At 43.8% G+C, this 22,072-nt stretch overlaps 1 protein-coding gene across 1 annotated transcript; it reads left to right on the forward strand.

Moving 5' to 3' along the window:
• The first annotated feature begins 14,406 nt into the window (after positions 1–14,406).
• On the forward strand, positions 14,407–18,590 carry LOC106603863 (syntaxin-11). The gene is made up of 2 exons (XM_014198068.3): positions 14,407–14,552; positions 16,863–18,590. Exon 2 carries the CDS (start codon positions 16,863–16,865, stop codon positions 17,766–17,768), a length of 906 nt encoding a protein of 301 aa, XP_014053543.1. The 5' UTR covers positions 14,407–14,552; the 3' UTR covers positions 17,769–18,590.
• Positions 18,591–22,072: the final 3,482 nt, after the last annotated feature.

Below are 22,072 nucleotides of genomic sequence, written 5' to 3' on the forward strand. Positions count from 1 at the left end.
AACAGCACCACTCTGTCTCTGTATGTGTAGGTCAGCTATCTGATGCTGTCTGGTCAAAAAGAGTATGACATTGTGGCCGCCCATAGCATTGAATGCAAAGAAAGCCAGCTAGCATTTGGCCTCCCTTGATAAAAAAAGTATAAAATAATAGCCGATCAGTGTTGAGCTAAACTGAGTGAGTTCAACTGTGAATGGTCCTGGTGCCCCCCAAAAATAATTGCTTTCCGTGGACATGTAATAGCCTATTAAACAACGCAGACTATTGAGGGTTTTACACACATCCAATCTTTTTACAGTAGCTGGACAAAGATCCCATGTAAAGAGAAAGGGAGGATGTCCACTCACCCGTATACTGCTCCCAAATATAATGTTTTATATACTGAACATATTGGAACCATATCACAGATCGCATTCACACTTCTCCAAAAGTTGTATTGCATGCACGCCACGGGTGTTCTCACCATTTAATATCCCTACCAGCGCTGCCTGAAATTAGCACTTTGGATCATGTTTTTAAGGACAAACCTCATATTTCCACCCCTCCCATCAGAAAGCAAGCGAGCTGGACAGCCTCAGCGGCTGGAAAATGGCAGTGCGCCAGTTTTTACATGACAAAATTGAAAATACCAGCCGAAAATAGAGCCCCAACTTTGTTTTGAAATTACAGTTAAAAATGTATTGTGGTAAAAAGTGATTTAGATTTAAATGTGTTGTTTTGAAACTGAACTATATTTCAGATTCAGTTTCCGCAAATGTGGGAACATTGCCTTTAAAGGGTGCATTGTCAACAAAGTGCAATCTGATTGAATCCCGGCCTGAGTTTACAGACCCATTTGGGGTTTTGAACAGCTTACAGTATCCACAATAACTACCTCTGTATTTTGGATAAATGTACATTTAAATTTGAGTCATTTAAGCAGACGCTCCTATCCAGAGCGACTTACAGTTAGTGCATTCATCTTAAGATAGTTGGTGGGACAATCACATATCACAGTCATAAACCACGTTTCCATCAGAGGAGGCTGGTAGGAGGAGCTATAGGAGAACAGGCTCATTGTAATGGCTGGAGTGGAATCTATGGAACGATATAAAACACATTCCATTTGTTCCATTCCAGCCATTACAATGAGCCCGTCCTGCTATAACTCCTCCCATCAGCCTCCACTGGACTTTCCATCCTCAGTTTTTATGCAAGTAAAGTCAAACCATATAAAAACAATTATGACAGCTGTGATAGAAACAGGAAGTTTCGGTACAATTTTATAAATGCTGACAGATAATTTGTTTGTTCAACGTTTGTGTCTGTAAAATGTATTATGCGAGAAATGGAGATGGGAACACCTTTATGTGCACAAATATTTATATAAAAACCATTATATCAAAGTAAACTTGGAGTCACACGATGACATGGTGTGTGGTCTTCCCTGTATGACTCCGGAAACCATGCAGTTTAAATTAGGCTACAGATTAAATAAATTATGATGAACTTCACAGGGTGGTGAAAGTCCACGGTGATGAGCTTGATGCTCCTTTCCAATAAATGTCGACGGTCTTATTCTGGTGACATGATAATCAATGCTTGACGGCTCTTTTGACAAATAAATACATTTTCGCTCTTATCCATAATCTCATCATGTAGACTAGCCTACCCGCACTGTATCTGCGAGCTGTTAGCTTGAGCGCATGTGCCAAGATAAGGGTAGACACATTTACTATGTAATGCAACAGTTTTTGTGACACATTAAACATTCTATTTTTATCCGGTACATGAAAACTTAAGGAAAAAAGTACATTTTGCGTGCACTATGTCATCACGCACTCATTTTTATCTGCAACAAGTCAGTTTGGTGGAAACACAACACAGTTGGAGAAAATGTGCATATTTTATTATACTGATTTTAGAATATTCGCATGAAAATCTGTCGCCAATTGGATGGAAACCTGTAAGTACATCAGCAAAGTCAGAGATAATAAGGAGAAGAAAAGAGTCAAGTGCGAATGTTAGATCATGATGGGGGGGGGGGAGGGGTTGATGAGGGGCTGCAAGGCGGGGTGCTGTGGGACTATTTAATAAGAGGTAGAGTTTCAGATGCTTTTGGAAGGTGGACAGGGACTCTGCTGTCCTAGCTTCAGGGGGAAGCTGGTTCCACCATTGGGGTGCCAGGACAGAGAAGAGCTTGGACAAGGCTGAGCGGTAGCTGCCCTCCCATACGGGTGGGAGGGCCAAGAGACCAGAGGTGGCAGAGCGGAGTACTCGGTTGGGGTGTAGGGTTTGAACAGAACCTGAAGGTAGGGAGGGGCAGTTCTTCTTGCTGCTCCGTAGGCAAGTAACATCTTCTTATAGTGGATGCGAGCTTCGACTGGTAGCCAGTGCAGTGTGCGGCGGGGCGGGGTGACATGGGAGAACTTGGGACAGTTGAACACCAGGCGGGTTGCAGCATTCTGGATAAGTTGCAGGGGTTTGATGGCACAAGCGGGTAGCCCAGCCAACAGCGAGTTACAGTAGTCCAGACGGGAGATGACAAGTGCCTGGATTAGGACCTGCGCCGCTTCCTGTGTGAGTTCGACTCGTACTCTACGGATGTTGTAGATCATGAACCTGCAGGAGCGAGTCACTGCTTTGATGTTTGCAGAGAACGACAGGGTGTTGTCCAAAGTCACGCCAAGGTTGTTTTTTCACTATGGGTGGAGTTGTCAACCATGATGGAGCGGTCTTGGAGCGGGCATCCAAGCTGATATATCTGCCAGGCACTCAAAGATGTGCGTTGCCACCTGGGTGTCAGAATGGGGGAAGGAAAAAAGTAGTTGTGTCATCCGCATAGCAATGATGGGAGATACCATGTGAGGATATGACGGAGGCGAGTGACTTGGTGTATAGAGAGAAGAGGGTCTAGGACAGATCGCTGCGGGACACCAGTATCCTCTCCACATCACCTGGTAGGAGCGGCCTGGCAGGTAGGATGCAATCCAAGAGTCTGAGATGCCCAGCCCTGAGAGGGTGGAGAGGAGGATCTGATGGTTCACGGTGTTGAAGGCAGCGGATAGATCTAGGAGGATGAGAACAGAGGAGAGAGATTCAGTCTTGGTTGAGTGACCCATCTTGAAGCCTGACTGGTTAGGGTCAAGAAGGTAATTCTGAGAGAGATAGTGATAGAGCTGATCAGAGACAGCACCCTCAAGTGTTTTGGAAAGAAAAGAATGAAGGGATAACGGCCTGTAGTTTTTGATGTCAGAGGGGTTGAGTGTTGGTTTCTTGAGGAGGGGAGCAACTTTGTCCATTTTGTAGTCAGAGGGGACACAGCCAGTGGTCAGGGATGAGTTGATGAGGAATGGGAGAAGGTCTCCAAAGATGGTCTGGAGGAGGGGATTGGATAGAGCAGGCAGGTTGTCGGTCGTCCGGACCTCACTAGTCGCAGGATTTCAACTGGAGAGAGAAGGGAGAAAGAGGTTAAGGTCTAGGGTAGTTCTGTGTGAATGGGACCAGTGGACTAAATAGGTGTGAATGAGGAGCGGATGTCGTCGACCTTCTTTTTAAAGTGGATGACAAAGTTGTTCGCAGAGAGGGAGGATGAAGTGGGAGGGGGTGGAAGATTAAGGAGGGCGGAGAAGGTGCAAAAGAGTTTCCTAGGGGTAGAGGAAAAAGCTTGAAATGTATTGTGATAGAATGTGGCTTTAGCTGCGGATAAAAAGGAAGAGAGGTGGAGAGTAGGGAGTGAAATTATGATAGGTCCTCCGGAAGTTTAGTTTTCCTCCATTTTCGCAGCCCTGTTCTGTAAGCTTGCAATGAGTCACTTAGCCATGGAGCAGAAGGGGAGGGCCGAGTTGGCCGGGAGGAAAGGGGACAGTGCGAATCATAGGATGCAGAAATGGAAGAAAGTAGGATTGAAGAGGCAGAACCAGGAGACATGCGGGAGAAGGTTTTAGCAGAAGGGAGAGATGATAGGATAGAAGAGGAGAGAGCGAAGATTGTGACAGCGCATGACCATCTGGGTAGGGGCTGAGTGGTTAGGGTTGGAGGAAAGGGAGACAGAAAAGGAAACCTAAGTAGTGATCAGAGACCTGGAAGGGGGTTGCCGTGAGATTAGTAGGCGAACAGCCTCTATTAAAGATGAAGTCAAGTGTATGCCTTGTGAGTGGGAGGGGACTGGGAAAGGGTAAGGTCAAAAGAGGCAAGGAGGGGAAAGAAAGAGTTGGAAAGAAATGAATCAAAGGCAAACATCGGGAGGTTGAAGTTGCCCAATACGAAGAGCATCGTCAGGAAATGAGCTTATCAAGGTGTCAATCTCATTGACTAACTCTCTAAGGGCATCAGGTACATGACAACAATGTTAAGTTCCAAGCTTAACATTGATCGACAGTTCCAAACTCTGCCGTAGACCAGGAATTGCACATAAAGTTCAAATAAAATGTTATTGGTCACATAAACGTGATTAGCAGATGTTATTGCGGGTGTAGCAAAATGCTTGTGCTTCTATCTCCGACAGTGCAGTAATATCTAACAAATTACACAGCATATACCCAATACACACAAATCTAAGTAGGAATGGATTAAGACTATATACATATGGACGAGCGATGTCAGAGCGGAACAGACTAAGATACAGTAGAATAGTATAGAAAAACAGTATATACATATGAGATGAGTAATGAAAGATATGTAAACATTATTAAATTAATGAGATACCATAGAATTGTATAGAAAACAGTATATACATATGAGATGAGTAATGCCAGATATGTAAACATTATTAAGTGAATGAGATACCATAGAATTGTATAGAAAACAGTATATACACATGAGATGAGTAATGCCAGACATGTAAGCATTATTAAGTGAATGAGATACCATAGAATTGTATAGAAAACAGTATATAGAGATGAGATGTAAACATTAAGATGTAAACATTAAGTGACTAAGATACCGTAGAATAGTATAGAAAACAGTATATAGTGTTGGATTCGACATTTTGAACATTGAGATATTAAATAAATGATAGGAAAGAAGTATAGAATCAAAGGAGAAAGACACTGGGCCTCTGTAGCAAGACAGATAGCTGTGGAATGTGTTGAAATGTGTTGGGGGACGGGAGCAAAGCACCGTGTTGATACAGGAAAGACAGATGGACGTCTGTGGATTAGGTGAAGGAGAGGTTGAGGTCAGGAGGTGAGGACAGGTCACCTGAAGGGAGTAATAACGGTTTGGGATCTTGTTACTCTTTTCCTGTTAAACCATAAGAAGGATTGGAGAGAAGGAGAAGTGAACCTTAATTTGCTACCTGACAACTTTACAGTTTTTAATTACCGTTTATATTTTTTGTTTTTCCCTCACTCAACTTTTTTTTCATTCAACTTTTTCACTCCAGACGCTTTATCTGGACATGGTTCGTCAAGACCTCCAACAGCCGAAGCTAAGTAGTAACATTAACATGATGCCTTCTAATTGCAGTCGCTGTACTCATAATATACAGGAGAACGATCGCCTTACGGCGAGGATAGCTGTGCTGCAAGCCCAGCTTCAGACGCAATCGTTAGGCAAGGGTAATTTTAGTGTAGGAAAGGATGAAACAGCGTCTGTGCCACCAGTAAGTACAGATAGTAGTATAAATCCCCTCGCACGGTCCCCGTAGCCGGACAACTTTCTCATGGTTTCTGGAGGGAAATGCTGTAGGAATGCTCAACCGGTGTCGCTCATTCAGCTGACAGAATCTTTCAACCGGTTCTCCCCATTAAGCAACGAGTCGGAGTCTGAGGCCGAGCCTTCTCTGGTCTCTACTCCGGGGTCTGAGACGCCGAAGGCTCCCACCATTAGCTCTGACAAATTGAAATCCCTAGTCATTGGCGACTCCATTACCAGTAGTAGACTAAAACGAATCATCCAGCGATCATACACTGTTTACCAGGGGGCAGGGCTACCGACGTTAAGGCTAATCTGAAGATGGTGCTGGCTAAAGCTAAAACTGGCGAGTGTAGAGAGTATAGGGATATTGTTATCCACGTTGGCACTAACGATGTTAGGATGAAACAGTCAGAGGTCACCAAGCGCAACATAGCTTTAGCGTGTAAATCAGCTAGAAAGATGTGTCGGCATCGAGTAATTGTCTCTGGCCCCCTCCCAGTTAGGGGGAGTGATGAGCTCTACAGCAGTCTCACAACTCAATCGCTGGTTGAAAACTGTTTTCTGCCCCTCCCAAAAGATAGAATTTGTAGATAATTGACTCTCTTTCTGGGACTCACCCACAAACAGGACCAAGCCTGGCCTGTTGATGAGTGACGGACTCCATCCTAGCTGGAGGGGTGCTCTCATCTTATCTACGAACATAGACAGGGCTCTAACTCCCTTAGCTCCACAATGAGAGAGGGAGCAGGCCAGGCAGCAGGCTGTTAGCCAGCCTGCCAGTTTAGTGGAGTCTGCAACTAGCACAGTCAGTGTAGTCAGCTCAGCTATCCCCATTGAGAACGTGTCTGTGCCTCGACCTAGGTTGGGCAAAACTAAACATGGCGGTGTTCGCCTTAGCAATCTCACTAGAATAAAGACCTCCTCCATTCCTGCCATTATTGAAAGAGATTGTGATACCTCACATCTCAAAATTGGGTTACTTAATTAATGTTAGATCCCTCACTTCCAAGGCAGTTATAGTCAATGAACTAATCACTGATCATAATCTTGATGTGATTGGCCTGACTGAAACATGGCTTAAGCCTGATGAATTTACTGTGTTAAATGAGGCCTCACCTCCTGGTTACACTAGTGACCATATCCCCCGCGCATCCCGCAAAGGCGGAGGTGTTGCTAACATTTACGATAGCAAATTTCAATTTACAAAAAACCCGACGTTTTCGTCTTTTGAGCTTCTAGTCATGAAATCTATGCAGCCCACTCAATAACTTTTTATAGCTACTGTTTACAGGCCTCCTGGGCCATATACTGCGTTCCTCACTGAGTTTCCTGAATTCCTATCGGACCTTGTAGTCATTGCAGATAATATTCACATTTGTGGTGACTTTAATATTCACATGGAAAAGTCCACAGACCCACTCCAAAAGGCTTTTGGAGCCATCATCGACTCAGTGGGTTTTGTCTGACATGTCTCCGGACCTACTCACTGTCACAGTCATAGTCTGGACCTAGTTTTGTCCCATGGAATAAATGTTGTGGATCTTAATATTTTTCCTCATAATCCTGGACTATCGGACCACCATTTTATTACGTTTGCAATCGCAACAAATAATCTGCTCAGACCCCAACCAAGGAGCATCAAATGTCGTGCTATAAATTCTCAGACAACCTAAAGATTCCTTGATGCCCTTCCAGACTCCCTCTGCCTACCCAAGGACGTCAGAGGACAAAAATCCGTTAACCACCTAACTGAGGAACTCAATTTAACCTTGTGCAATACCCTAGATGCAGTTGCCCCCCTAAAAACTAAAAACATTTGTCATAAGAAACTAGCTCTCTGGTATACAGAAAATACCCGAGCTTTGAAGCAAGCTTCCAGAAAATTGGAACGGAAATGGCGCCACACCAAACTGGAAGTCTTCCGACTAGATTGGAAAGACAGTACCGTGCAGTATCGAAAAGCCCTCACTTGTAACGGCCGTCTGAAAGAGTAGACCAAGGCGCAGCTTGGTTAGTGCTCATCATGACATTTATTTGAATCAACACTGAATCAAAAAACCAAAGTGCAACAGCTAAGCAGTTCTGTCAGGTAACAAATGACTAAACAGAAAATAACCACCCACAAAACCCAAAGGAAAACAGGCTGGCTCCCAATCAGCAACAATGATATACAGCTGTCCCTGATTGAGAGCCATACCCGGCCGAAACAAAGAAATACCAAACATAGAAAAAAGGACATAGAATGCCCACTCCAACTCACGCCCTGACCAACCAAAATATAGACATAAAAGGTCCTCTAAGGTCAGGGCGTGACAGTGCCCCCCCCCCCAAAGGTGCGGACTCCGGCCGCAAAACCTAAACCTGTAGGGTCTGGGTGGGCATCTACCCGTGGTGGTGGCTCAGGAGCAGGACGCAGACCCCGCTCCACCGCTGGCTCACCCCACTTTAATGGCTCCCCTAGAGCGTGGTCTCTTGCCGCCGACCACGGACTGGGAACCCTCGCAGCGGGCCCCAGACTGGCGGGCGACTCTGGCTGCGCCCGGCTGGCAGGCGACTCTGGCTGCGCCCGGCTGGCGGGCGACTCTGGCTGCGCCCGGCTGGCGGGCGACTCTGGCTGCGCCCGGCTGGCGGGCGACTCTCGTTCAGGGCTGAGGAACATCTCTGAAGACTCAGGGCTTGAGGAGCGTCTCTGCTGGCTCCGGACTGTGGGCCGTCTCTGCTGGCTCCGGACTGTGGGCCGTCTCTGCTGGCTCCGGACTGTGGGCCGTCTCTGCAGGCTCCGGACTGTGGGCCGTCTCTGCAGGCTCCGGACTGTGGGCCGTCTCTGCAGGCTCCGGACTGTGGGCCGTCTCTGCAGGCTCCGGACTGTGGGCCGTCTCTAGACGGGGCACTGTTTCCGGAAGCTCTGGATGGGGCACTGTCGTCGGAAGCTCTGGACGGGGACTGCGCACTCAAGGCCTGATGCGTGGGGTTGGCTTTGGAGGCGCCAGACTATTTACACGCACCACAGGGCTAGCCCGAGGAGCAGGAGCAGGACGTACTGGACTGGGCTGACGCACTGGAGGCCTGGTGCGTGGTGATGGCACTGGAGATACCAGACTGGAGACCCGCACCTCAAGGCTAGTGCGAGGAGCAGGAACAGGGCGTACTGGACTGTGGGGTCGCACTGGAGATCTGGTGCGTAGGCTTGTTACTCATCTTCCAGGCTGAATACCCAACCTAGCCCGGCGCGGGCGGAGCGCAGGCACAGGACGGACTGATTCATCCCAGCGCTCCGGAGACACAGTAAGCAGCGCCGGCGCAGGATAACCTGGACCGAGACAGCGCACCGGAGACCAGACGTGCTGAGCTGGAACACTCACCCCGGCTCACTGCCCACTCTCGCCCGGCAGATGTTAGGAGCTGGGATGTAGCGCACCGGGCTCTCAACGCGTACTGGGGACACCGTGCGCTCTACCGCATAACACGGTGCCTGACCAGTACTACGATGCCTCCTATAAGCACGGGAAGTTGGCTCAGTATTCCATCCTGACTCAGGCCAACTTCTCGTGTGCCCCCCCCCCCCCCCCCAAAAAAAAATGTTGGGCTGCCTCTCGGGCTCCAGTAGCTCCCGTAACTTGTCCTCCCAGAATCTTCGCTTCTTCTGCCAAGTCCATCCGTCAACCCGATGCTCCAATCCACGCTGCTTGGTGTTCTTATGGTGGGTGGTTCTGTAACGGCCGTCTGAAAGAGTAGACCAAGGCGCAGCGTGGTTAGTGCTCATCATGAAATTTATTTGAATGAACACTGAATCAAAAAAACCAAAGTGCAACAGCTAAACAGTTATGTCAGGTAACAAATGACTAAACAGAAAATAACCACCCACAAAACCCAAAGGAAAAGAGGCTGCCTAAGTATGGCTCCCAATCAGCAACAACGATATACAGCTGTCCCTGATTGAGAGCCATACCCGGCCGAAACAAAGAAATACCAAACACAGAAAAAGGACATAGAATGCCCACCCCAACTCACGCCCTCACCAACCAAAATAGAGACAGGATCTCTAAGGTCAGGGCATGACATCACTGCTGATCATCCTATTTTTCCAACCTAATTGAGGAAAATAAGAACAATCCGAAATGTCTTTTTGATACTGTCACAAAAAAGCGCAGCATTCCCCAAGAAAGGATGGCTTTCACTTCAGCAGTAATAAATTCATGAACTTCTTTGAGGAAAAGATCATGATCATTAGAAAGCAAATTATGGACTCCTCTTTAAATCTGCGTATTCCTCCAAAGCTCAGTTGTCCTGAGTCTGCACAACTCTGCCAGGACCTAGGATCAAGGGAGACACTCAAGTGTTTTAGTACTATATCTCTTGACACAATGATGAAAATAATCATGGCCTCTAAACCTTCAAGCTGCATACTGGACCCTATTCCAACTAAACTACTGAAAGAGCTTCTGTGCTTGGCCCTCCTATGTTGAACATAATAAATGGCTCTCTATCCACCGGATGTGTACCAAACTCGCTAAAAGGGGCAGTAATAAAGCCTCTATTGAAAAAGCCAAACCTTGACCCAGAAAAGATAAAAAACTATCGGCATATATCAAATCTCCCATTCCTCTCAAAACTTTTAGAAAAAGCTGTTGCACAGCAACTCACTGCCTTCCTGAAGACAAACAATGTATACGAAATGCTTCAGTCTGGTTTTAGACCCCATCAGAGCACTGAGACTGCACTTGTGAAACTGGTAAATTACCTTTTAATGGTGTCAGACCGAGGCTCTGCATCTGTCCTCGTGCTCCAAGACCTTAGTGCTGCTTTTGATACCATCGATCACCACATTCTTTTGGAGAGATTGGAAATCCAAATTGGTCTACATGGACAAGTTCTGGTCTGGTTTAGATCTTATCTGTCAGAAAGATATCAGTTTGTCTCTGTGAATGGTTTGTCCTCTGACGAATCAACTGTAAATTTCAGTGTTCCTCACTGTTCCGTTTTAGGACCACTATTGTTTTCACTATATATTTTACCTCTTGGGGATGTCATTCAAAAACATAATGTTAACTTTCACTGCTATGCGGATGACACACAGCTGTACATTTCAATGAAACATGGTGAAGCCCCAAAATTGCCCTCGCTAGAAGCCTGTGTTTCAGACATAAGGAAGTGGATGGCTGCAAACTTTCTACTTTAAACTCGGACAAAATAGAGATGCTTGTTCTAGATCCCAAGAAACAAAGAGATCTTCTGTTGAATCTGACAATTAATCTTGATGGTTGTACAGTCATTTCAAATAAAACTGTGAAGGACCTCGGCGTTACTCTGGACCCTGATCTCTTTTTTGACGAACATATCAAGATTGTTTCAAGGACAGCTTTTTTCCATCTACGTAACATTGCAAAGATCAGAAATGTTCTGTCCAAAATTGATGCAGAAAAATGAATCGATGCTTTTCTTACTTCTAGGTTAGACTACTGCAATGCTCTACTTTCCAGCTACCCGGATAAAGCACTAAATAAACTTCAGTTAGTGTTAAATAGGGCTGCTAGAATCCTGACTAGAACCAAAGCCTCTCTACACTGGCTTCCTGTTAAGGCAAGGGCTGATTTCAAGGTTTTACTGCTAACCTACAAAGCATTACATGGGCTTGCTCCTACCCATCTTTCCGATTTGGTCCTGCCGTACATACCTACACGTACGCTACAGTCACAAGACGCAGGCCTCCTTATTGTCCCTAGAATTTCTAAGCAAACAGCTGGAGGCAGGGCTTTCTCCTATAGAGCTCCATTTTTATGGAATGCTCTGCCTAGCCATGTGAGAGACGCAGACTCGGTCTCAACCATCTCTTCAGTAGGTCTTATGATTGAGTGTAGTCTGGCCCAGGAGTGTGAAGGTGAACGGAAAGGCACTGGAGCAACGAACCACCCTTGCTGTCTCTGTCTAGCCGGTTCCCCTCTCTCCACTGGGATTCTCTGCCTCTAACCCTATTACAGGGGCCAAGTCACTGGCTTACTGGTGCTCTTCCAGTATTACAGGTAAGTTGGTGGTTGAAGATATCCCTCTAGTGGTGTGGGGCTGTGCTTTGGCAAAGTGGGTGGGGTTATATCCTGCCTGTTTGGCCCTGTCGGGGGTATTATCGGATGGGGCCACAGTGTCTCCTGACCCCTCCTGTCTCAGCCTCCAGTATTTATGCTGCAGTAGATTATGTGTCGAGGGGCTAGGGTCAGTCTGTTATATCTGGAGTATTACTCCAGTGTCCTGTGTGAATTTAAGCATGCTCTCTCTAATTCTCTCTTTCTCTCTTTCTTTCTTTCTTTCTTTCTTTCTTTCTTTCTTTCTTTCTTTCTTTCTTTCTTTCTTTCTTTGTTTCTTTCTTTCTTTCTTTCTTTCTCTCTCTCGGGGGACCTGAGCCCTAGGACCATGCCTCAGGACTACCTGGCATGATGACTCCTTGCTGTCCCCAGTCCACCTGGCCGTGCTGCTGCTCCAGTTCCGACTGTTCTGCCTGCGGCTATGGAACTCTGACCTGTTCACCGGATGTGCTACCTGTCCCAGACCTGCTGTTTTTAACTCTCTAGAGACAGCAGGAGTGGTAGAGATACTCTCAATGATCGGCTATGAAAAGCCAACTGACATTTACTCCTGAGGTGCTGACCTGTTGCACCCTCGACAACTACTGTGATTATTATTATTTGACCATGCTGCTCATTTATGAACATTTGAACATCTTGGCCATGTTCTGTTATAATCTCCACCCGGCACAACCAGAAGAGGACTGGCCACCCCTCATAGCCTGGTTCCTCTCTAGGCTTCTTCCTAGGTTTTTGCCTTTCTAGGGAGTTTTACCTAGCCACTGTGCTTCTACACCTGCATTGCTTGCTGTTTGGGGTTTTAGGCTGGGTTTCTGTACAGCACTTTGTGGCATCAGCTGATGTGAGAAGGGCTATATAAATAAATTGGATTTGATTTGATTCTTAAGTGGGATATATATATCTGAGTGGGGCAAATGTTGGGTTGTCTGATTACAGCTGTACAGAACCTTTAGGAAGAATTAAACTTGGTTAAAGCTTATCTAGTATCCATGAGTTATTTACTCTGAAAAATAAGAACCTAACAATACATATGAGATGAGTAATGCCAGATATGTAAACCTTATTAAAGTGACTAGTGTTCCATTCCTTAAAATGGTCAATTGATTCCTAGTCTATGCTTATAGGCAGCAGCCTCTAATGTTTACATTTACATTTACATTATAGTCATTTAGCAGACGCTCTTATCCAGAGCGACTTACAGTAGTGAATGCATACATTTCATACAATTTCATACATTTTCTTTTTCTGTGCTGGCCCCCGGTGGGATGTTCTAGTGATTGCTGTTTGACAATCTGATGGCTTTGAGATAGAAGCTGTTTTTCAGTCTCTCAGTCCCAGCTTTGATGCACCTGTACTGACCTCGCCTTCTGGATGATAGCGGGGTGAACAGGCAATGGCTCGGGTGGTTGATGTCCTTGATGATCTTTTTGGCCTTCCTGTGACATCGGGTGCTGTAGGTGTCCTGGAGGGCAGGTAGTTTGCCTCCGGTAATGCGTTGGGCACACCGCACCACCCTCTGGAGAGCCTTGCGGTTGCGGGCAGTGCAGTTGCTGTTCCAAGCGGTGATACAGCCCGACAGGATGCTTTCAACTGTGCATCTGTAAAAATTTGTGAGGATTTTAGGTGACAAGCCAAATTTCTTTAGCCTCCTGAGGTTGAAGAGGCTCTGTTGCGCCTTCTTCACCACAATGGCCTATTCAATGTCCAGACCTAATCCCAACTGAGATGAGGCGGGACTTGAAACTAGCAGTTCATGCTTGAAAACCCACAAATGTTGCTGAGTTACAGCAGTTCTGCATGGACGAGTGGGCCAAAATTCCTCCACAGCGATGTGAGAAACTGATCAACAACTACAGGAAGCATTTGGTTGGAGTCATTGCAGCTAAAGGTGGCACAACCAGTTATTGAGTGTAAGGGGGCAATTACTTTTTCACACAGGGGCATTGGGTGTTGCATAACTTTGTTTATGAAATAAATGAAATAAGTATGTAATTATTTTATTTGTAGGTATGAGAAATAATCCAGCAGTTCAGCATGTATACAGTATGACCATAGCTTAAGTAAAGAGGAGGATGGGATGTAGCCCTGACAGTAACACTTTGGTGATCTTGTCTCACATTCACATTTCACTTCCTCTGATGACTACACCCACTTGGTAGATTAAATATCTAGAATACTTCCTTCTTATTTCTCACATTATTTTGGTGTGCATTGTCAGTGTACAGTGAGGTGAACTTTGTAGGTGTTATCTTGTGCATATTTGGCCTAGCGTAGGCTACATGATTTGCCTTAGTTGTTTGGGTAATCACCCCTATGCAGTCTACCTGCCACAACCCCATAACAAAGCATTTGTATGCCTAGTGTTTTAATGAAAATAGTATTAAAAAAAACTGCCATGTACAATCGTAGTATTACAGGAAGACTTATTTGTTTTCAAGGTCAGGTAAAGTGCTATTGACTTGAGGCCTTCTGGAATAGGTCTATAAAGCACTGTTTTGGAAACAAGTCATATGTTTATTGAGATCCAGTTGAAATCAGGGTGATACGGGCAGACTGGATTCAAAAAGGCACAACACGTCCTGTAATAGACATGTTGTCTTTAAAAACAATAGCTTTCAGACATTCCATAGGCCCATGTGACATGAGACTGTGACGTGACTGGAATGTTGTAAGAACTTAACCTGGCCAATAAGCGACAGTGGCTTACAGTTCAGAATAACTCACCTGTTCCATCCACTTTCATCATTGGACATATTTAGTCACTACCTGCGTTTTCTGTGTTTTTGAGGTCACTTTAGAGTAAAAGAGGAGAAGAAATTTAACATATTTGGACGACCAACATTCATCATATTGGAAGGGTAACCAAACCAAACTCATTCTGATTGAAATATGTAGATGTTGAATATCATTACTATTTTGTCCTAGAGTTAAATGGGCTCAATCATTGCTTTTATTCAATGGTTACATGTGATCTCTTTCCTTTCACTCTCTACATATTAGACTACTGTGTGAAAAGGCATGTGATAATAATCTTTGACAAATAGCTTATCTTGCGTCTTGTTTAAGCTACTTTTCATGCTCATATTGGGTAAGACCAACATTTTTTGTCAAAGATTTTGGTAAATTACTGGGTTAATTTGCCAAGTCACTCTCATTCAATCAAAAACAAACACAGTTTTCCATGTACAAAAAGACAAGCTCAAGTATGCTTTTAAAAAGATCTTTATTACCAGATCTTTGCATTAAGAACAAACTTGTTTGGTGAGTTTAGTTGCATGACATTTTGATTTTAAGAAATAAAACATGAATGGGATGAACTGGTTGAAGATCTCAGATATCAGTGGGTAAATAAGCAGGTAAAGGACAGGAAAGGGCAAGGGCAAAACAGGATAAAACACTAGCCAATCATGGGATTCAAGACAAAAGGCAGAGCATGTAGGAAAATAGGCAGTATGGGGGGAATTCAGACCCGAGTTATGTGTGCATAAATTGAACTTTATTAACTTTTTCTTCCACTTTTCTCTCTGAACGTATTGGGTATTCTGACAATTAACTTCAAGGTAGACTCAGCAGAATGACTTTGCCATGAGCAGCAGCACCACAGATATTCACACAGTCACACACAGTATCTGCGCATGTGCACAGGTTAGCTTCATGCTGTTACAGCATGCTACCCATGGGACTAAAACGACAGAGAAGTTGAGCCTTGCAGTTCAATGCTCTTAGTTATTGCGGAATTTGACCCACTATGCTTACTTTGTGCATCTACCTTTAAGCATAAGAAAACACATGTGACAGCCAGCTATTCGTTTGGGGTGGAGATCATAGAGATGGAGGTGTGGCAGAGGTTGTCTACAGATACGCCATATTCTTACCTTGACCAGAGATACTCTATATAAAGACGAGATGGTCTTGTCTCCGCCCTAACAACGGGAGTCAAATCCGACACTCTCATAGGCCTCCATACAAAAAATCTCCACTTGGTCTGCTTACGCTGTATTCTCGCATTGACATATTTTCACGAGTGTCGCCTCTCGCTTCGCCTCATAATTCCACCACATTTACATGTGAGGAAACCATGAATATGTTCGATCAACCTATCGGTTCCAAGTGGAAAAACATTGACTTCGTTTTTTTCCTTTCGAAATAACACCGATCTCAATGCACTGTAATTTATACATCGATACTATCTATTGATAAGACCTAGGTAAATAAGCAATCCATTAAGTTCATGGAATTGTAAATATAAATGACAATTGTTTTAGATCTATTTTACTTTATGATCGCTGGAGACAAATGTGAAAACAGTCATATTTCAGCAACTGAAAAGCATGTCAACATGACAGGTATTTCGGCCTCTTTTCCACTGTAACGTTTAAAAAGCTGTGGGGGGGGGTTGACCCCAGCCATTATCACATTGGTTGCTGTAGCTTCATTTACTAAAATAGCTGGGATTAAAAACTAGAATGTAATATGTACAGAGGGATCTGTTAGCAGAAAAAAACATTTTATTAACAAAAAGTAAACAAATGAGTTTGCTTTCCAGCAAATTTCCTGCAATTCTACACATTTTTCCATGGGGTTGAGAAACATTTTTTCTGCAAGATTACTACAAGTTTAGAAACTGGATAGACTAACTAGACTCATTTAACAATCTAAAATGTTTTAACTGACATGGGATAATTGAGTGACTGTCAGTGAGTGACATATAACAATAGGAAGACTGCTGATGCACAACTAATTACGTTTTGAAATTGCCCCTTGTGTATCCTACTATTCTAACTCTCAAAAGTAAATTGAGACCCTGACTAAGTTCCTAAAATATGTCCTCATATGCTGGAGGTGAAATTACAACCTCATGCTAATCGCATTAGCCTACCGTCCCGTGGAAGGGACACTGATCCCGAAGAAGTTTTAAATGTATTCAGTGTGCGCAAGGGAGCCACACCTGAAAGCCCCTTATGCACCTGCATACAGTAAGTCAAAATACCAACTACTGAGAAGTGCTTCAATCTAAATGTGTGAAAAATAAATAGATTTCCTAAGCCTGAATAGGCCATTGGAATCCAGCAAGGCAGGAGGGACAACACAGGTAGCAGATGGGTAGCCTGGTGGTATGGTATGGTGGCTGGGTCAATGGTTAGCACTGACTCTCTCTCTCTCTCCAGATGAAAGACAGATTTGGCCAACTTCAGGATGCGTTGGACGAGCCTGGAGGAGGAGGAGGTTATACCAATGAGGCCTTCCCCAATGTGGACCTGGACCTAAATGACCTGTCTGCCCATTCGGGCAGGAACTGTGCAACAGTGGCACCTGACAACGACCCTGAGCTGAACCGCATTCTCCAGGAGGCCCAAAATGTTCGGCAGGAGATCCAACAGATCCAGGAAGACCATGCCCAGCTCCGGGACCAGAACTACCACGCCTTGAACAATACATTTATGGACGACACCAGTGATGTGATCAGGGACGCCAACAACATTGCAACAGACATCAAGGCCAGAGGAGGGGCTGTGTTGCAGAGGCTGCACAGGATGAACAGGGAGACCAGGAAGCTGGAGGTTCAACGAGGTAGCACTGACCACGTGGTACGTATCGCCCGGACGCAGTACACCAACCTGAGCACCACCTTCAGGGAAGTGATGTTCAACTACAATGAGACAGAGCTGGGACACAGGGAGAACTGTAAGAAACTGATCCAGAGACAGATGGCGATTGTGGGCAGAGACGTCACGTCTGAGGAGGTTGAGGAGATGATGGAGAGCGGGCAGCAGTTGAATATCTTCAACGCCCTGGCTGATGGGACGGCCCAGTCGGCACTGACGCAGATTGCTAGTAGACACAAAGAGCTGCTGGACCTGGAGAAGAGGATCCAGGGGGTTCAAGAGCTGTTTCTGGATGTGGCTGTGTTGACAGAGGAACAGGGAGCGGTGCTCAACAACATCGAGACCAACGTACAAAAGACGGAGGCACCTATCGCGATTGCCAGGGATCAACTGAACGAAGCCAAAAGATATGACAAGAACAATCCCATCAAGAAACTGTTCTGTTGCTGCTTTCCATGTTGCAAATGATTGTATATCTCATCTGATACATTATGTATGTGATACATTAATTACCTTGATATTATTGTAAATAATATGATTTTTTTAAGAAAGCAGTGGGACTGCGAGGTTGGCCTACAATAAGGCCAGGTAACGATGGATAACCATTTCCAGGAGGGAAATACTGTATGAGGGATGCATAGAAGGGCCTAAAAACTCTCTCTGGACTACCAACCAATGACACTTTCAATCAAAAGAACATTGCATTGAGTTTGCAGAGAGTCTGAACTCTTTCTATTCTAGGTTTGATAATTTGGACTTTAGTATTGAGAAGGATGAGCTGATGTGTAAATTCTTATCATTAGCACAATGGGAAGCTGATTTGGTAATAGAGGAAGCAGATGTTGATAGGGGTTGTTGATAGGAGTCAATAAGGAGTAAATAAGTTTGCAATCCTTTTGTTATGGCAAGCCTAAATAAGTTCAGGAGTAAGAATGTGCTTATCAAGTCACATAATAAGTTGTATGGACTTACTCTCTATGCAATAATAGTGCTTAACATGCTTTTTGAATGACTACCGCATCTCTACCCCACACATACAATTACAGTATCTGGAAGGTCCCTCAGTCGAGTAGTGAATTTCAATCACAGATTCAATCACAAAGACCAAGGTTTTCCAATACCTCGCAAAGAAGGGCACCTATTGGTAGACGGGTAAAAAAAAAACATACATTGAATATCCCTTTGAGCATGGTGAAGTTATTAATTACACTTTGGATGGTGAAACAATACACCCAGTCACTACACAGATACAGGCGTCCTTCCTAACTCAGTTGCCGGAGAGGAAAGAAACCTCTCAGGGATTTCACCATGAGGCCAACAGTGACTTTAAAACAGTAACAGAGTTTAATGGCTGTTAAAAAAAATACAAAACTGAGGATGGATCAACAACATTGTAGTTACTCCACAATACTAACCTAATTGACAGAGTGAAAAGAAGGAAGCTTGTACAGAATGAAATATCCCAAAACTAAAGTAAAACTGCAAAAAATGTGGCAAAGAAGTTAACTTCATGTCCTGAATACAGTGTTATGTTTAGATCAAATCCAACACAACACATCACTGAGTACAAAGCTTCATATTTTCAAGCATGATGGTGGCTGCATCATGTTATGGATGTGTTTGTCATTGGCAAGGACTAGGCAGTTTAGTTTTTTTATAAAAAGAAAAGGAATATAGCTAAGCACAGGAAAAATCCTAGAGGAAAACCTGGTTCATCTTGCTTTCCATCAGACAATTTACCTTTCAGCAGGACAATAACCTAAAACACAAGGCCAAATATACACTGGCGTTGCTTACCAAGACGACATTGAATGTTCCTGAGTGGCCTAGTTACAGTTTTGACATAAATCGGCTTGAAAATCTATGACGAGACATGAAAATGGCTGTCTAACAATTATCAACAACCAACTTGACAGAGCTTGAATAATCTTTTTAAGAATAATGTGCAAATATTGTACAGTCCAGGTGTGCAAAGCTTAGAGACTTACACAGAAAGACTCACAGCTGTAATCGCTGTCAAATATGTGAATACTTATGTAAATAGGATATTTGTCAATTTAATTTTCAATACATTTGCTAACGTTTAAAAAAATCTGTTTTCATATTGTCATTATGGGGTATTGTGTGTAGATGGGTGAGAAAAACACCCATTTTTTTATTTGTTTTAATTCAGGCTGTAACACAACAAAATGTGAAATAAGTCAAGGGGTATGAATACTTTCTGAAGACAATATCTACCCATAGCAGAAGCATTTATTGGAAACAAACAGCACTTATTCAGAGACTGGAAGTGGCTCTGGAAATCACACTGATTTGTATGAAAAGTAGGCCTACCTTCATTGAAAATGGGCAATTGCCATGCACTAGTATAATAGGGTCCGTTTCCGATTTAGGAAATGCACAACGTCCGTACGCACTTCTCAGTACATTGTAGTCAGACTTACCTTATGCAGGTGCATAAAGGGCTTTGGAGGCATGGTTCCCTCGTGTGTGCTCAATACATTTAATTCAACCTCTGAAAACCCTCCCACTTGCTGGCCAACAGATTTTCTCCTCTAGTTTTCATTCAATAGGGTTTTCAGTACATTTATCTTAAGCCATCCCTTTAAATATTGTGTACCTTTAATTAAAGTTTTGTTGGCTGACTCACTAGAATACATCGAAAGAACGGGTTCAGAATATAGGGATCAATGAAATAAATCCATCTAATGCATATTCGTCGCCGTTTCAGCACCAACTGGTAGATTAAAAAATACTCAGATTTTAGGCTAATTTTAGGGTTAGGAAAGTATGCATGAATCAAAACAGGTTTGGAGAGCCTTTACGCACAAAATATACAGTGAGGGAAAAAAGTATTTGATCCCCTGCTGATTTTGTACGTTTGCCCACTGACAAAGAAATGATCAGTCTATAATTTTAATGGTAGGTTTATTTCAACAGTGAGAGACAGAATAACAACAACAAAAATCCAGAAAAACGCATGTCAAAAATGTTATAAATTGATTTGCATTTTAATGAGGGAAATAAGTTTGCCAATGTTTGCCAATGAACATCTGAATGATTCAGAGGACAACTGAAGTTTGCCAATGAACATCTGAATGATTCAGAGGACAACTGGGTGAAAGTGTTGTGGTCAGATGAGACCAAAATGGAGCTCTTTGGCATCAACTCAACAGTGAGAGACAGAATAACAACAAAAAAATCCAGAAAAACGCATGTCAAAAATGTTATAAATTGATTTGCATTTTAATGAGGGAAATAAGTTTGCCAATGTTTGCCAATAAACATCTGAATGATTCAGAGGACAACTAGGTGAAAGTGTTGTGGTCAGATGAGACCAAAATGGAGCTCTTTGGCATCAACTCAACTGTGTTTGGAGGAGGAGGAATGCTGCCTATGACCCCAAGAACACCATCCCCACCGTCAAACATGGAGGTGGAAACATAATGCTTTGGGGGTGTTTTTCTGCTAAGGGGACAGGACAACTTCACCGCATCAAAGGGACGATGGACGGGGCCATGTGCCGTCAAATTTTGGGTGAGAACCTCCTTCCCTCAGCCAGGGCATTGAAAATGGGTCATGGATGGGTATTCCAGCATGACAATGACCCAAAACACACGGCCAAGGCAACAAAGGAGTGGCTCAAGAAGAAGCACATTAAGGTCCTGGAGTGGCCTAGCCAGTCTCCAGACCTTAATCCCATAGAAAATCTGTGGAGGGAGCTGAAGGTTCGAGTTGCCAAACGTCAGCCTCGAAACCTTAATGACTTGGAGAAGATCTGCAAAGAAGAGTGGGACAAAATCCCTCCTGAGATGTGTGCAAACCTGGTGGCCAACTACAAGAAACATCTGACCTCTGTGATTGCCAAAAAGGGTTTTGCCACGATGTACTAAGTCATGTTTTGTAGAGGGGGTCAAATACTTATTTCCCTCATTAAAATGCAAATCCTTTTATAACTTTTTTGACATACGTTTTTCTGGATTTTTTGGTTGTTATTCTGTCTCTCACTGTTCAAATAAACCCACCATTAAAATTATAGACTGATCATTTCTTTGTCAGTGGGCAAACGTACAAAATCAGCAGGGGATCAAATACTTTTTTCCCTCACTGTATTGATTTATCCTCTAAGTTGTCATATTCAAGGTCAATCCATGAAATATTGGAAGGGGGGAAAAAGTGTACAATAAGGGTTGAACAATAGTCTATAATCTACCTAATCTACCTTCACTAATCATGGAACTGTATGACAACGGTCCAGTCGTCGTGAACCGTGCGCCAGGCTCCAGGTTTAATCTGCTGTGTGTGGTCTGAGTTCCATAATGGTTCAAATAGGCTGCATGTCCCAAATGATTTGCTTCGATATGACTGGTTTCACATTCTTCTCCGAGGATCATAAGGAAAAATAATCTAAAACAATTGCTATGTGTTTTTATAATCCCCTCCTCCAAACTGATGACTTATTTACCTAGCTCTTATCAATAGATCTTATCAATTTATAAATTACAGTGCATGGCGAATGCTGTTATTTCTATCGGAAAAAAGGAAGTAGATGCTTTTTCCACTTGGAACAGGCAGGTTCGCTCAACCTTATTCATGGTTTCCTTGCACGTAAAGGTGATGTAATTATGAGGGCATTAAGCAGTGTGAATTACACTATGACATTCATTTAAACAGTAAAAAAGTATGACCTTTTAATGTGGCATGAACACAACCAGTCATGATGTTGTCATCTGATTGTCAAACAAATCACTTTAAAAAGTAGGCATGTTCTT

The sequence above is a fragment of the Salmo salar genome, chromosome 01, assembly GCF_965601325.2.
Source record: "Salmo salar chromosome 01, fSalSal1, whole genome shotgun sequence".
In the NCBI taxonomy this organism is placed as follows: Eukaryota; Metazoa; Chordata; class Actinopteri; order Salmoniformes; family Salmonidae; genus Salmo; species Salmo salar.

Excerpts from the sequence above, each read along its gene's own strand:
- LOC106603863 (XM_014198068.3), top strand. The coding sequence starts at position 16,863 with ATGAAAGACAGATTTGGCCAACTTCAGGATGCGTTGGACGAGCCTGGA.